Source organism: Diadema antillarum, unplaced genomic scaffold (genome assembly GCF_040938485.1).
Source record: "Diadema antillarum isolate AM-2024a unplaced genomic scaffold, OU_Dant_1.0 seq00000791_RagTag, whole genome shotgun sequence".
Lineage (NCBI taxonomy): Eukaryota > Metazoa > Echinodermata > Echinoidea > Diadematoida > Diadematidae > Diadema > Diadema antillarum.
This window is the reverse complement of record NW_027271678.1, coordinates 30,378-47,864: the sequence shown is the minus strand read 5'-3', so window position 1 is coordinate 47,864 and position 17,487 is coordinate 30,378. Positions and strand designations below refer to the sequence as shown.

The 17,487-nt window shown below is 40.9% G+C and overlaps 1 protein-coding gene across 1 annotated transcript in view; it reads right to left on the bottom strand.

Moving 5' to 3' along the window:
- Nucleotides 1-17,487, bottom strand: part of LOC139739223 (rho GTPase-activating protein 5-like) — a 112,285-nt gene that overhangs the window by 80,290 nt on the left and 14,508 nt on the right. Inside the window, exons 10-18 of the mRNA XM_071649841.1 lie at nt 15,767-15,890; nt 14,770-14,968; nt 13,760-13,942; nt 8,901-9,158; nt 7,369-7,529; nt 6,143-6,275; nt 5,579-5,613; nt 1,415-1,543; nt 119-199 (exon numbers count right to left, since the gene is read on the bottom strand). Of these exons, the coding sequence (XP_071505942.1) occupies nt 119-199; nt 1,415-1,543; nt 5,579-5,613; nt 6,143-6,275; nt 7,369-7,529; nt 8,901-9,158; nt 13,760-13,942; nt 14,770-14,968; nt 15,767-15,890 (1,303 nt within the window). The remainder of the gene's footprint in view (nt 1-118; nt 200-1,414; nt 1,544-5,578; nt 5,614-6,142; nt 6,276-7,368; nt 7,530-8,900; nt 9,159-13,759; nt 13,943-14,769; nt 14,969-15,766; nt 15,891-17,487) is intronic.

Genomic DNA, 17,487 nt, shown 5'->3' with positions numbered 1-17,487 from the left:
AAAAACAAAGCAAAAAACAAAACAAAACCCAAAAACCCTTATTTGTCACAGGCAAAATTTGAGCATGAGGTGGAATTTCACTTCGAAAGTGGTGCAAAAACGCTAGACGGGGCCTCACCTTCACTGCTGGTCCGAGCGCTATTTCTCCGGCCCGGCGTCGAAAAGTCGGATCGAATGTCTTCGTAGACATCGTCACTTCCTGCTCGCGATGCAAAATCAAATTTTTTGAGCAGGAAAAAAAATAAAAAAGAAAGCAAAAGGGAACAAGCAGAGTAGAAAAATGAAAGCAGCTGTAAAACCCAACAAACTGAAATGAACAATTCAACCACAAGGAAAATCTTTCATGAGGAGAATACATATGTCAGCATGCAAATACACAATTCATTCTGATATATTTGATGAGCACTTTTCAATGCAGCTCCTTTTGCACAAATCTTGAAATGCTACAAAGAAATTTCAAACAGACTACAACGAAAACAACAAAAGGCCATTTCTTGTGAACCTCTGAACTATCCAAAGCATACATCCAAACACTGCTGCCTAGATACAAAGTATGTATCTGTGCTGATTCAGGGCCCCCAAAAGCATACAGACATATTTGCTATCAAGGTTCATTTATCATGGTTACCATGGCAACAGCTGAAAATATATCGGTGGCTGATTGGCTGGAACCAAGCTGCTACCTTGGAAACTCACTTGCTGTCATTGTTTTTATTACAATAGCAAATACATGTAGATAGTTCAAATAAATTGTTCTGCAGGCTTTCAGGCAGCCATTAATGATAAGAGTGGACAGGACAGTGTTGAAACCTATTTATGACTTGCCTGACTTAGCATCAAGATACATGAGGACAATGGAATCCATTTATGGATATAAACCTTACAGAAATGGGCAAATTCCATTGCCTAGCACAATTCAAGTCAAAGGATATACATGTTTAAAATCCAAAAACTTGCATGTATGGAGTTTGAAGGAAGCGTACAATATTCACTACAACATGGCTGAAATGGGGAACCATGCATCATTTCAAAAAAATTTTCATATTTGGTCTCTTGTTTTTTCATGCCAAACTTGGCTACCCTCTGCAAATGTCATACGTTCGTCATAAACACCAGCCAAAATCATTAGAATTTGGTGTAATCAGGGTGTAATAATCCTCAACCTGAGAAGCGGGTATTGAGAGGATTCAAGAACAAAGGAAACATTGTGCTTACTGTACATCTACATACAAGTAGTGTAACTGCAGTGTATAGTGTAAACTATCCTGCGTAAGAAGTTTTTTGGGTGTAACAAACATATTAAGCAGTCCCAATGCAGTATGCATTGTACGATCTACAGTGTTCTGTGTAGAGTGTTAATAACACAATTGGAGCAAGTGTTCTTCCAGGCTTGCTCATTACACCGGACGTGTACCTCTGCTGGAAAAGTGCGACTGCTGGAGTCGGACCCTGTTGCGAATCTCGCTGGGTTTGACCAGCGAGTCGTGGACCACCGCCTCGCTCGACACCGACCGATTACGGGGAACAAACTCCGGAGTGAATCCTGGTGTTTGGGAGTTGAGTTTATTATTTTTGGGTGTTTCGAGCGGGTTCCGAGGAGGATGGGGGCAGGGTAGGGGGGCAGGGGAGTTTCGGGGAGTTCGGTGGCATGATGCGTAACAAGTGGCCATTGTACGATTCGCCAAATCAATTTCATGCATATTAAATCAGTTGAACAGAAAGGTTAAAACATAATGCAAAATAAGGGATGGCGCAATATTGTAACATCATCCATGGCAACCACGTGTACCAAGTGCAAAGAAATTGGTCGGAACATAACGGCAGTTTTTCATAATTGAAATAAGAAGTTATATCATTACTTGCATCATCAGTAATATATGACGTGATGCATTGAAAGTAAAAACTTAATCAAAAGCAGAAGCAGAAATTTGATGAAATTGAAGAGAGATCATTTTCAGGGCGATATTGAACGTGAGCAGCGATATGCACAGAATACAGGAGGTAAACTCGAAAGTAAGAGTACAGCGTTTGAAATGAGAATCAAAACATTACATTTGTGATGGAGTACACGTGTATTCGCAAACACCAACACACAAAGAAGTACACAAACATGGCAAACACCAAAGGAAGGCATGCAACACCAACACAGAAAACACCACATTATACACAGTGTAAAATGGTTGGGGGTATACAGATACATGTAAGTCACATACAAATGAGTCAGACCAATGTATGTACACACAGTAAGACAGGTGAAGAAATGTTATCACCGAACATAATGTGTCAACATCAATTAAGAAATGCAACACCGGTGTACAGATGTTTACACACAAGGTGTAATATGGCAACACACGTAGAGGAGGGGAAGGCAATATTCACGAACAAATGTATTACAGAATCCACGACATTGAAATGAATGAACATCGTAGCACATCAAGGACCAAAGCCCACAGAGAAAGCGGCATGCGATGGGACGAGGGAATCGAGGAGGATTCAAGTGGAATGGATCGGGTTTGACGGGAAGGAAAAATGTGAAGAAAGGAAAAAAAGAGGGGGAAAACGAGAGAGGATATCGTTAGCAAATTTTTTTTCCCATTTTTCATTTTTTTTGTCTCTCCCTTGCTGGCAAGAAAACCACAATATCTGATATTGTGGTTTTCAGCCAATCAGATGCAAGGATTTCAGTAGCTTTTAACAGTTTGTCAGACGAAATATCTGACAAAATGCTTCATGAATTGCCCTCCAGATATTTCCCCACAACCTCAAGCGGATGAGAAAGCCAGAAAATGAAGCAAGGCAAATCATCCATTCTCATTTTACTTCATCAGCGCTACTCTTACAAGCTTCATCTTGCCCTGACATCTCCATCAAATATGCACCAACCCACATATTGTGCACAAATACAGTACTGTAAACGTGAATATTTTTACACACATATAGTTTTTCACATTAGGTCTTGCAAGACAAGATTTACATTTTCAATCTGGTGAATGTCGACATGTACACCAGGACAACTATTGATAGTTTTCAGATTAATACGTTGCAACACTGATGGTATTATCTACACGTACATCAAAAGAAAATGAAATACAAAACAAAATCTTTGCATGTTTTGATTTTTGCACAGGGGACAAAGAATACAACATGCATGAAAAAATGTCAATGTCATAAAATATTCCGTGTTCGTGCACTTTTGCCCACACGGCTCTTATGACTTTATGAAAGGTAATACCCATTTAGCAAAGCTCAATGCTCCTTTGTGTTGGACCACAAAAAAAGTAAAACTGAACTGCACGGAAAGGTACAGTATTCCAAATCGCAATATCAAACCTCAAGTGAACTTTTGGGAATCAAATCGTTGTACTGTGCAATGACTTTTAAGGTCATGTGCCACACTTACACCGGTAGAGATGTGCTTTATATAAAATTCTCCAAGACCAGACCAGATTAGTTTTCACACAACCACTTTGGTATTGCCCCATGCATGATGGTCTCCTTTGCATTACACAGTCCCACGTACTCATAATCCTGTTAGTAAGTCTTCACAATGCATAACCTTTTCTCGTCACTCATGACAGGTACAGTAATGCCCGCACTGTAGACATTCACTATCTGATGTAAACAGCAAAATAATACTTGGTTTCAAGTAACACTGGGCCTTAAACAAACCCATTATATAAGTTCTGATGTTAGTAAACACACCATAAGGGGAAGGGGGTTCTCAAAAACACCATACGTTTGCTACAGCTTCAAATGACAGTTCACATGATATGCAATCACAATATCGAATGCATACTGCGATATCTAGCACACGGCTGATAGATAAGAGAAATTGCTACATGTCTAATACGTATGAGACAAGCGATTATGGTGATTAACTTACAGGTACAATATATGCATTATTATACTTGCATTTACCAGCCCATGGTCATATTTATATAGTAAGGACAATATTGGAATCACTTCACGGTTTAGTAAATGGCTGTTTATAATGCAACCGTTTTAATCACAGTTTTCCCTTTTTTGTGAGCGTCTTTTGATATATCATAGTTTTCTCATTTCATTTTGACTGTTTGCTTTGTACATTGAATGCAGCTAAGCCGATTGGCTGGTATGTTTGACTGCTTTTGTGAATAAAGCTTTTCAGTTCAATTCAATTCAATGCTGCCATTGTCCTATCAATCTACACCCATTGTACTTGATAAAATAATGGGCTAGCAAACAGATAACTTTTTCATTAACTCTCATATTTAATAGAGTAGAAGCTCATATGTACATCATTTTCAGTTCAAATAATACTATATGTTACAATATCTATCTATGTACATATCTATTTTCCTCTCCATTAGCATTTACAATTGTAAGTAGAATAAAAAGAGATGTTATAGGGTGTGTACAGTTCTGGTCGGGGTGAGGATTTAGCTTTTAACGTTTTGCGAGATATTCAGAAACCACTCTATGAGATGTCAAAGAGCATGCAATTCTAAGGGGTGTCAAAAGTTTATTTGATGAAAATCGGTTTTGAAATGTCTGAGATATCCAAAAACAAGGTGAAACAAAGAGATCCTAATAAAGTTGTGGCATGTTGCCTTTTATTATTATCATTTTTAGGGATATCTCAGCCATTTGAAGACCAATCTTCATCAAATAAACGTTGAATCCTTCTTAAAATCACATGCTCTTTCATATTTCATAAGAGGTTTCTCATTATCTCACTTAGGAATGTTAAAAACATGAATCCCCACCTCAACCAGTACTGTACAGTCCCTTTAAAGAAACAAGCAGTGAACAATCAAAACACATCCATATTTCCACAAGGCTACGCCAAGGAACACCACCAGGAGAAAAAGTAGACATTGCAACATTTCATGGTCCATCCCTGTGCATTCTGGGGGCAAAATGGGAAATTCACAGTGGACATGAGGATATACGGCTGGTCTAATCCGGACCAAACTGGATCGCATCAAACCGGATTAAGGCAGGCAATGGGCAGAAACTTCACAATGCATAGGAAGATATAGGGCTTGTCTAAACTGGATCAAACTGGATCGCATCAAACCGGATTGAGGCAGGCAATGGGCAGAAACTTCACAATGCATAGGAAGATATAGGGCTGGTCTAATCCGGATCAAACTGGATCTGACCAACCCAGACTGAGGCAAGCAATGGGCAGAAACTTGCATGAACACACACACACAGATGCCCACTACTCATCTCTACCTCAATAAAGAATGTTGCTGAGACAAGAAGAAGGTAGAAGATGAAGTAGTTTATGTACAGCAAATGGATGAAGGCATGAGACCGGAAGTTGAGGTTAAAGGTCATGCCATACTCAGTAGGGCATATGCTACCATTAAAATCACTTCCTACACTATGAGGTAATAGATTGCTAAGACGCCATGGGATGAAACTGCTCAGAAAAGCACACAAGGTAAAGATTGATATAAGGGTGTGAGACAAGATGGCAAGTTCTGTTCTGACAGAATGTTGAATAGTGACGTTTTGTGACTAAAAAAGAAATCAATCTTAAAAAGGAATCGATCCTGCAAGGTGCAAAAGGGAATAGAGAGGTCATTACCTGTCGTGGGCGTCTCTCCACCAAATGACCCTTCCCTGTGAACAAACACACAGACACAGGCAAAGACAAAAATAATTAGTGCAGGTCAGGAGTGTAGAAGTACGTCTCTGTAAATACTTCATCTACAGTAAAAGTGGAAATTTTTGCGGTGATGAAATTTTTGTGCTTTTCCCGCAACTAGAAACTAAAAGCATGCAAATATTATTGCTTGCTATACGTTTCAGTAGTTCATGTCTTCATTTTGCGGAATTTAAAACAATGGCAAACTTGTGTCTTATCCAGCAGAGCGTGAAAAATTACTCACGCAAAAATATCCACTTTTACAGTACTTGAAAAAGTAGCTGTTATAGACAGGTAGATGCTAAAGGCAGGGCCTTTTACATGGCTTTTCTCTTGCAGGAGAATTTTCCTTAGTGGTCATATATGGCAGGTGGTCGCTAGAGACAGATGACCGCTATAGACAGGTGGCCGCTAAGGCAGGTTTGACTGTATATACATTCTGTAAGAGAGGATCCTGCATTCAATACCAAAGATTGTGGGACCGGTCGTGAAGGCATCACTTACTGGGCAGGCGATGGGGGCATCATGGGGAGGCGGTCGCCAGGCGACTGTGGCTCTGGGTCTGCCAGCTTGTAGGCCTTCTCTGTCTCTCGCCTCCTGTCAAACGCATCCTTCAAGAACTTGTTGTAGATCACAGCTGGAGGGGGGTGAGAGAAAGGGTGGAGGGGGGCGAGAGTAAGGGTAGAGGGGGTGAGAGAAAGGGTGGAGGGGGCGAGAGAAAGGGTGGAGGGGGCGAGAGAAAGGGTGGAGGGGGGCGAGAGAAAGGGTGGAGGGGTGAGAGAAAGGGTGGAGGGGGGCGAGAGAAAGGGTGGAGGGGGCGAGAGAAAGGGTGGAGGGGGCGAGAGTAAGGGTGGAGGGGGCGAGAGAAAGGGTGGAGGGGTGAGAGAAAGGGTGGAGGGGGCGAGAGAAAGGGTGGAGGGGTGAGAGAAAGGGTGGAGGGGGGCGAGAGAAAGGGTGGAGGGGGGCGAGAGAAAGGGTGGAGGGGGCGAGAGTAAGGATGGAGGGGGCGAGAGTAAGGGTGGAGGGGGCGAGAGTAAGGGTGGAGGGGGCGAGAGTAAGGATGGAGGGGGACGACAAGAGAAGGGGGATGGATGAATGAGATAGGAAATTGTTATTAGTCAATTTACCACTGGCATTTCAGAAGTTTAAGACCACTCCTTTACTGCTTTGACTGCCACTAACATTACCACTTTAGCTTCAACCATTACCCCATCAGTACCCCTTCTATTGCTACTATCACAGCTGCTCCCTACTGCTGCTGTCACTAATACAACACACAAGTATTGCTAGAACCATAACTGCTACTGGCATTTTGGTAGTTTAAAGGGATCATATAGTTTTGGTTGAAACATAACTTCAGGTTTCTAACATTTTCGGGTGAGATAAATGAGAAACCTCTTATTAAATATGAAAGAGCATATAATTCCAAGAGGAATTCAACATTTATTTGATGAAAACTGGTTTTCAAATGGCTGAGATACCCATAACAAAGTTATCCTAATAAAAGGAGGGACCCAACTTTTATTACGATCGCTTTGTTTTACTTTGTTTTTGGATGTTTCAGCCATTCAAAAACTGATTTTCATCAAATAAACTTTGAATTCCTCTTAAAATGGCATTCTCTATACTATTTCATAAGTGGTTTCTTGGTATCTCCCAAAAAGCTAAAAGCCCAATCCTCATCTCCACCAACACTATACCATCCCTTTAAGACCACGCCCTGTTCCTACTTTGGTCCCTGAAGGTGGAGCAGACGGCAGTGACGAGTTTGGCAGTCTTCGTCTCATCTACCAGCCGGTTGATCTCGGTGATGCCTTCCGCTGCCGAGTTGATGTCCTCACAGACTGCCACCACCAGGGTGGGGATGGGCTCCACCTGCTTGAGGTACCACCTAGAGAGAGGGGTGAAACCAGTATGCGGGGCAGGCAGGGGGTAGAAGAGCAAAAGATGGGTCAGTATATACCACGCCCGTATAAACAATATACCACAGTCTAAGTGGGTTATTCAGTGCAATCAGGGATGCAAGGTAGAATAAAAGAGATAGCCTGAAATATATCTACATGAAGCTACTTTGAAACTGCACTGTACCAGGGCATGAATTCAGGTTTTTCCTCAAAACTGGAATCCCTGTTATACGATACACACATTCAACCTCGACTTCACACAAGTCAAACAATGGCTGAATAAGAAAAAAATTCTACCACAGATGGATATAAAGATATGTTGATTGTACTACGTAAGTCAAAACTCAAGTACATCGATGAATTCCTACCATTCCCTTTGGATTTGATGTAAGTGAGGTTGACTGTATATGTGCACAAAACTAGCATTGTAATCATCTGCATCGCCATTACAACCATTATTGGTATCATTAAAGATCACTATCATTATTACTATTATTATCACCAATTTAGTACATATGTAAAGAAATAGTAAAAACTTCGAAATTATTACTTGGAAGATTCAGAGATGCCTAACATCACATCGTCGCTGGGGTGACAAGACCTCGTATCTCAAAAATGACAAATGTTCAGGAGAGCAAAAAAACATGGCGGCCAAAGCACTGTGGTGAATGGGAAAGCCTTCTCTTTGACATGTCATGGTGGCTTTATTGTTGGAGTAAGACAGTTGGGATTTGGTCAAGATATCACTTGACCCATTATTTGACCATTAAGCAAAAAAAAAAATGTTTGACATTTTTGAGATACGAGGTCTTGTCACCCCATCGACGAGTCATATTCTTTTCTCACTTTCACACTACATTACTTAATTTGTGTTTTTCTCATATCTATGACTCATCAAAACCATCACTTTTATTTGCAACCTCTGAACAAAATGCATTGTACAGTTCTTCAGGTGGCCTGTACAACAGCAAGATGCAATCCAATCAATACTGATCACTGCCTATCAGGCTGTCCACAAAATGGACAAAGTAAAAGCGAGTAAAGACATATAAAGAAGAGAGAGAGGGGGGCGGAACCAAAGACTCCACCCACCAGAGCACCTTCTGGTCGCAAGATAATCATCAAATTATCAATAAACGTCATCTAACACACGTGCCACAAGAACAGTTCAATGAATATTTTTAAAGACGACAGACAGAGACAAAGTCTTTGAGAGGGGACATAAGCCCACTGGTTCTATGGTTGCTTTCTTTTAAGAATTTATCTCTTCCTTAACAATTACATAAAAAACAAATCATAATCAAATTCCAGGAATGGAACTTATGAATTCCAGGAATGGAACTTATGACTCCGCCCACCTGAGCACTTCCCGGGAGGCCTTGCGCTGGGCGTAGTATACCAGGATGTAGCCGTGGTGCACCTGCTCTTCCCGGAGACGCCCGGACCGGTGGTAGGAGGCCACCTCGAACTCCACCCGGCACTTGGTGTCCACCAGGAACATGTGGCAGCTAAGGCTGTTCTCTTGGTTGGGCGTGGCCACGCACAGGTTGCTGGTGACCGGGGAGAGGACCAGGTCCGGCTGGAAGGGGTCGCCACACATCATGGACAGCCCGATTCTGGAGGGGAGGAGGAGGTGGGGGGCACAAACCAGGTAGAGGTGGGGAAGGAGGGGATACCAAGAGGGGAGCAGGTGGAGGGTGGGTTGAGCAGAAAGAGGGGTTGGGATCAAGCGGGGAAAAGGGAATGGATTGAGGGAGGGGGTCGGGTAAACAGAGGGGTGGGGGCAATTAGGGAACGGGGAATGGGGTGAGGGGGGACCAAGAGGAGGTGGGGATGGGTTAGCAGAGAGGGGGATGAGCAAAATAGGAGGGGGGGGGGGACCAAAGGGGGATGGGTTGGGGGGGGGAGAGAAAAATGTGGTGTTAACACAAAGTGAAGATTAAATTTGACCATGGGGGGCAGGTACAAAATTCAATGTAGGGAGAGTAGTGTAAAGAGAATGGATGGGGATTAGGATATGTGTTACCATATTACAATAGGAGAAGGGACAGGATTTTCAAAACCTTCACTGCCATGGCAAAATTCAGAGGGCAAAACGGAATATCGGGTCGCTCAAAAGAGGACGAAATTTGGACAGTTCAGTAAGAACTGGCCCTTTACATATGAGAAAGACTTTTCTTTCATTTTGTTTAACTAGAGATTCAAGTTTATCTTAAAGAAGGGAGTGTGTGTGTGTTCTGTATATTTTAACGTACTTCAATACATGTATTTTCAAAAGTCCTGTTTGTTGTTGTTATAGTTTGTATTTTAGCATTTCTGTCAAAGTTTGCCAACATCGGGTCAAACAGAAAGGGGGGATAAAAAAAAAGGAACATAAAGATATGGGCCTGGGATACACGGTATAGATGTACCATTCATCGTTAGTCACAGTAAAATGAAATGGAGAGTGGCATTTTGCATGTAACATTGCACAAGACTCTCGGCCGAATTTCCTCAACTCCTCAGGTTCAGAAGAAACACTCCATCGAGAGTCGAATGTCATTTGAGCTGTCACTTATCCCCCATTACTGATAGCACCGAGAGGTCGTGAAGGTCTACATTAACTTATCACGAGAGTCCTTCTCGGGAGTGCGTAAGACACTCCAGCTAACCATCCATGACCGAAACACTTGAATACGTGTCACTACCGTGGATCGTAAATCACCCCACAGTGATGAGGGCGCACAACACTTGTCTTTGACTTTTGACGGCCGCCACAAGTGCTTTCCACTTCTTCACCGAAACGTTAACCACCAAGGGAGCCTTTCATTTAACCCTTTCTGTGCCAGAAACTTTGAACATTGTGTATAATGTGGTGAGTTTTTTTGTGACAATCAGCACTCACAGCACACAAAAGGTTGAGAAAGTTTGCAATTACTGCCAATCAACCTGCTGAGGACGGACTGATCTAACATGCATGTCCCATAGACACCTGCCTCGAGTATTCTTGGGACTCGTCCTCAACAGGTTAAAATGCCTCAAAGCTGGTGGAGAAAAAAAAAACTCAGCTGCAAACATCTATGAGTTGCTGCCATGGTGAGAGCAGATCGCTCACTTGTTTACTTACAGCAATTGCAGACATCACTATGAAGCAAGACTCACAGGCATTCTGCATTGTTGATTTCACTTGAAATTCTCATTCAAACTCATCTGCAACAAAGTGGCTAGTGCAGTCCATAGTAAGAATAAATCAGAGGTCACTGCACTTCAAAAAAAAATACATTGTATGCCTTATGCTTGACCTGCAGAGAATGATATCAACTCTTTTTTTTTTTTTAAGTCCCTGGCAAAAAAAAAAAAGGGATCAAAAATTGGTGAGGGTGTGTGGGAAATCAACATCACTCCCAGTATTAAAATCTCAGACGTCCATCATCACTGCCCCACACTAGCCTAAAGGAAGAAAGTGTCCATCCAGAAATAAAAGGTAAATGACAGATGCTATTTGCTCATTTGATTGCATTTAAAAAACAAATAATGAACACTTCTTTTGTCACATGCTTCCTTCTGCCAATGCCAGAGGTTGTGAGACCACACAGAAGGTCAGGTTTCAATTTCAGACACATGGTTTAACATGTTCATTATCAGCTCATATTTCATATTCACCTTGTACTGCCTACATGAAACCACACATAAGAAGTGAAACCATGCTACATTAACACTAGTAAGAGTCAATCATTTTTTTATATAATTCATGGATATTTTAACAACATTTTTGGTGACACGGACAACAACGTGAGGTAGAATCAGTTAAAACAGAAAGCAAAATAGTAAACAATGCAAGTAATGAGAAAATAAAAGAAAGAGAGAGAGAGAGAGAAAGAGACTTTTGCATGATGAGAGAATAGAGAGTGGTGTACCTATCAAAGCTTGCGAGACTGCAGTGGTGAGTTCTGGTGAAGGGCATGACCAAGTCTGGCGAGAAAGGGTCACCACACACTATGCGAATGCCAATCCTACCAGCACACAGACACACACACACACACAAGGGTTACACACGTGTATACACACACAGGGGAAAGCAAAGCAATGATATTAGGGGTAGGTAGTGCATGGTAGAGATTGGGGGTACATTGTACAAATAATGTAGATAGAGGAAGGGTAGAGTACAACAAATGGGTGAGATAGCCCAGTTTATGGGGGGAGTGAATTTATTTTCATGCACAAACGAGGAAGCAGAACAACCCACAAAGGGAAGAGGAGGAGGCAGAGGAAGAGGAGAAGGAGAAGGAGAAGGAGAAGGAGAAGGAGAAGGAGGAGGAGGAGGAGGATGGAGGAGGAAGAAGAAAAAAGCAACAAAGAATGCTCAGTGAATAGCAAAACATGATAAGGATAAAACAAAAATAAAAGAATAAAAGGAGAATACCACAACAAAGAGGAAATGAAACTTGAGAAAACAGCCAAAACATGATTTCAAAATGCACACCAGATAAGATAACACAGCACTTAGTATTCACAGAGAGGTTACAAAAAGAATGACAAGCATACGAAAGAAAAGTGAATATCAAAGAAAAGATGAAAAGGAAGTAAAAGGAGAGCAGAGGAGACAGGAGAAAAAAGACTGAGACGCACATCAGGGGGGCGTATCATGAAGCGTTTGTCTGACAACTTTGTCGGACGAATTCGCTCTCAGCCAATCTGGAGGGCGTTTCATGAAGGAACTTGTCGGATAAAATATCTGACAAGTCTCTTTTATCCAACAAGTTTTGAGAAATTCTTTAGTCTGATTGGCTGATTTCTCTAAACTTGTCGGATATAATTGACTTGTCGCACATTTTATCCGACAAGTTCCTTCATGAAATGCCCCCCAGATGCAAGGAATTCAGTAGCTTAGAACAGTCTATCAGAAAAAATATCTGACAAAATGCTTCAGGAAATGCCCCCCCAGATAGGTTTACAGGTTGATTGACAAGATATAGGATATGAAAAGTGACGACGAGAGAAAGAAACCCGAGAATGAAAGTCATTCATCAACGAAAAGATCGGTGAAAGAAAAGCGGCTTGACAGGTGAGGAAATACAGCGGCCATTACGGGGCACTCGTGAAGGTGAAACCCAGAAGGGTTTCATATAGGAAGTGAGGAAGCGACACGAGGGCCATCGAAAGTAGAAGCAGAAATTTGAGACATAAATCAAAGAGCACAATATTGATGATCAAACATGATATGAAGCAGTGCATGTTAATAAGAGCATGCCATGCAATTCTCACCCTTTTCAGATTTTTTTTCTTGATTGGTTGTGAAACTAATCAATGTAACAAACCAGTTTCTATTCTCTCTTTATTAGCATGCATGCTTAGTACGACTAAGCTTGTCTATGTTCAGAACCATCGATATGACTACAAGGTACATGTAACAAGTCACCTTTATTTTATTTAGCATGCATGCTAAGTATGACTAAGCCTATGTTCTGAACCATTGATATGTCTATAACGTCACTGCACAAGTGGCCCTACATTGGACATCATTTCGCTGAGCCCAGAAATCTCCCTCTTCCTCCAACAGATAGAAAAAGAAAGTGAAAATCTTGTGACGGAGATTACTCCATTAAGAAGTCAGACTGATGACTAATTACCTCACACTCATACGTACTAATGTGCGGCCAAGTGCCACCATTTTCTGTGACTGACATCCAGGCATCTACGCCTATTGGGCTTGGCGGATTTTGTTGTATGTACAGATGTACGCCTATTTTCATTGTTTGGGTATTCTCAATTTGATCTCATAAACAAGTTTTGTGAATCACGTAGGGACAGGGCAATGTTTTTGTTCATGTATTATGTTAAAATTGCATATTCTGTAATTTGTATGTCTCGTATTTCTACCTTTATAGCTATTATCTTTGTATCTATAATCCATTAGTGTCTAAGTTTTCTTTGCCTAATAGCAATTCTTTTGGTGCCCCTCCCCCCCCCCAAAAAAAAAAACCCAGACACTGTTGAGTGCCATAACTGGCTAAGCATTCTGATTACCATTTTCCCTAATATTCCCCTTCAACTTGGTTTTCAGGTCTCTAAGACAAAGCTATCCAATAGTCCCATGTAAAGAGAAAGGCATGATTGAACACAGTGCTCAGTGAGATTACATAATCTTCATTCATTGCAGTTAGATCCGAGACATTGATGTCAGTCAGCACACACAGCACTCTAATGATTTGATTTTTGTCCCCAGTCGCCTTCTTACCTGAACCCGCCTTCGCCCTTCTCCCCAAGGATGCCCTCTGTCTGGCTGAAAGAGCCGCCGCCGTACTTCTGGCCGGCGACCACGGACCGGATGGCCTCCTGGATCTGAGACTCGCTGAACTTCTTGCCCGGCCACAAGGTGGCGCTGTCCGCCGGCACGTTGACAATCTGGCAGTTGTTCAATCTGGATTTGCAAGAATATGAAGATCATCGGTAATGCTTCATAACAAAAGCCATATAATGTCTAGAATTTTTTTTTTTTTTGGGGGGGGGGTGGGGGGTTGGCAGTTGTTCAACCTGGAATGGCAGAAATACAATCATCGTATGCACTTACGTCATCACGAGATTCGTACAATTTCAAGGAAAATAATTCTTTAATTTTGGCAGACATGAATTCTCTAGATGCAAAACATTCAATTGATATATATTGGTCTACTTCATTACAAGGAAAATATATATATTTTTTTTAATGAAGTTAGAAATCTGTAAAGTTTATACTGGCAAAATCAGATTAATGTGCATTTTTCCTCCTTTTGTAATCTCCGCCTTTGTATGAGTAACCTGATGGCGCACCACCTTTATTGATGGTATCAAACAAATGCACAAGACATGACAAAAAATTTAATAGTGCCCTACATGGCGATAACAACAATGATTCCATAAGTATATGGGTAATAATGGGAACACCATAAAAAAGTCACAAAAAATATCTAGAATGTCTCTAATCTGTATGTTTGTTTTGTTTTGATATATAGTTACGTTTCACATGTGTATTATTTTGTTCTTGTTTTTCTTGTGTTTCATCAAAAAAGAATTTCAATTCACTTGCTTCTGCATTTGTTTCGGTTGTGATCTATAGTTATATTGCATTTATTTTTTCTTCTTATTCTACGCCTTTTTTCATCAAAAATAAGGGCTTGAAAGTCTCTTTGTTTCGATTGTTTTGGTTTTGTTGTATTGTTATGTTTCACATGTGTTCTTGGATTTTGTTTCTTGCTGATTTTTCCTGACCTGCTACAGAGGCGCTCTGCCTGCTCCCGAACCTGGGCCGTGTCCGCCTCGGGGCTGGTGCTGCGGCCGAACATTAGCACCACCGCCATGTCCCTCAGGGCGGGGATGTTGTACTCCTCCTCGCCCGAGAGAATGGTACGTTCCAGGCAGTCCTTGACGTACTGGAAACCCTCAAGGGACGTGAAGACACAGATGCAACCTGGTCCAGGGACGAAGAAAGCAGGAGTGAAAAATGAAAACTTTTCAGTTGAATTACTTCTGACAGAACAGAAAGAATGTTTGTTTGTTTGTTTGTTTGTTTGTTCATTTCCATCTGAGAAGATGGCTGGATAGCCCATATTCAGCTACGCTAAGCTGGTCTTCCATGGGGTCCAGTTGGATGTGGGGTAGGACCACTTCACCGGGTTAAACACCCTGCTCTTTGCGATGAATGAATGAAGCAGGATCTTTTACGTGCATGAGTTATGACTCTCTCATACACGGGACCTCCATTTTATGTCCTATCCGAGGGACAGAGTGTTTTGCCTCTAGCTAGAGGGGACGGTATGATTACACACAACATTGCTCAGTCCAGACACAGGTTTGAACCCGGGTCCTTAGGATCATGGGGCAGACGCGCTACCGACTGAGCCAACTAACCACCACTGCTGCCACTGCTGTAGCTACTCACAATTTTCACAATTACTGTATATGCTAAATATTTCGTAAGTTTTTACTTTCATGAATTTCCGAGTTTCAAAAAACCTTGTGACAAATTGACCAAACAGCCTGCCGGTCAATCATCTGTGAGACCTACTCTTCACATGCTAGCAGTTACAGGTACATAGTATGCATTTAAAACACTGACAAGTTTGTCAGAGGCAAAATGATGAATTGACGGCTAAATCACAGTTCTGTCACGCTGAGTGAAAATAAAACCAGGATTCACATGTGCGAGTAGAATGATTGAAAAACTAGCCCATCGATCTACTGAAATCTACATCCGCGAGACACCTACCTTTTGGAGTGAAGTGGTCTGTTAGGAGTTGATTGCTGGGAAGCATAATGTCGCCCTCTATTGTCCTGAGTTCCAAGCTGTAGAGAACCTTGTTCAGTGTGTAGTCACCATCATACGACTGGGCCTACAAAGCAAAGAGTAAATCACATCGTCATTGGCACTGTAAAAAAAAATATATACTTAACATTTGCACCAAGTACCTCAAGCATCACAATCTAATTCACTTATACACATATACATGTAATCTATAATTTCTATCACTGCACCTTTTAATTTTTTTTTTTTTTAACAGATATATGGCATTATACAAATGCTGTGGATCATCATCATCATCATCATCATCATCATATTGCAAACAAACAAACAAACAAACAAACATGAACCAAACCACCCAAAATATTTATTTTACATACAAAGAATTACAATCTGATTTATGGAGCTACAAATAGAACTAATTCATTATCATGTCCAAATCACTTATAATGAAGTAAATTTAAAACTAACATGAGTGGATTTTTGTCTTTTAATTTTAATTATGCACAAACATTAAAAAAAAACCCACTAAACAATAAAAGCAAAATCAATTTAAATCAAAAGAAGGTATGATTGTAAATAGAATGCCTACCTGTGTATAGGGCATAATAGGAATCAAGAAAGTCAAAAATATAACAAATCTCAATGAAATTAAGTTAAGAATTGAGAGAAGAATACAAACATCAGCAGTCCATGCCTTCTGAAGAATGAATCATAAATATATAAAATTGTTCTGTATGATTAGTGATGATGGCATACATCTATTACTACTTGTTAATATAATCTGTAAGATATAAATATTAAACTGAAGGTGATCTTTTAGCTTTTTAAGAGATGGGGGAAGTATGAGAGAGAATGACAATTTCCTGCTCTTAATTACTCCATGAAACTGAATCTTCTCAGGTCTGAGAGCACGGTATCTATGTACATTATTAAATAAATATGATCACCCACAAATGGAGTTCTATTACTGTATACGCCAAATATATTGCTAAAATTTTTATTTTCACAAATTTTGTGAGTAAGGTGCTGTTCACAAATTTAAAGACAAGCGCAAATACAGTGTACTGACTCTGACCCCGACATGAATAAGATGCACACGCATATATTTCTCCATTCAACGCTGTACTCCAGAATCGCGAATTTAACCACTTGGGAAATCGTCAGGAAGTCCCTATTCACGAAAAATTAGACTCGCTAAATATATGGCGTATATTGTAATAGTTTGCTCCTTTCCATTCTTTCTTTCCACAGAACCGGAAAGACAAGGGCGAAAGCTTCTTGCATTGATTCATAAGTTACTATATTTCACGATGCCGCAGTATTGAATGAAGATACATTCTGGATGATTTATATTTTGTAACTTTACATTATGTGGTACATAAATTGACAGTGCCAGGTATAGATTTGTGGAATTTATTGTGGTCCTTAAGCAGACCAACCAATACTCCAGGCGCTGTTCTAAACAACTGTTGCCGGCTACAAGGAAACACAGAAACAGTTACATCATTGTACAACCATTTATGAAGTTTGCTGGGGAAGTTTTAGATACCATGCAAAGTTACAGTCTGTTACAGGGACAGGCATTTACTGTATGTGTCATAATTTAGAATTTTGCCACATATGATGGTGCCATTCGTACATTGATAGCAGTGCCGTATATAAAGAGAGTCTGGCTAACTACTAAA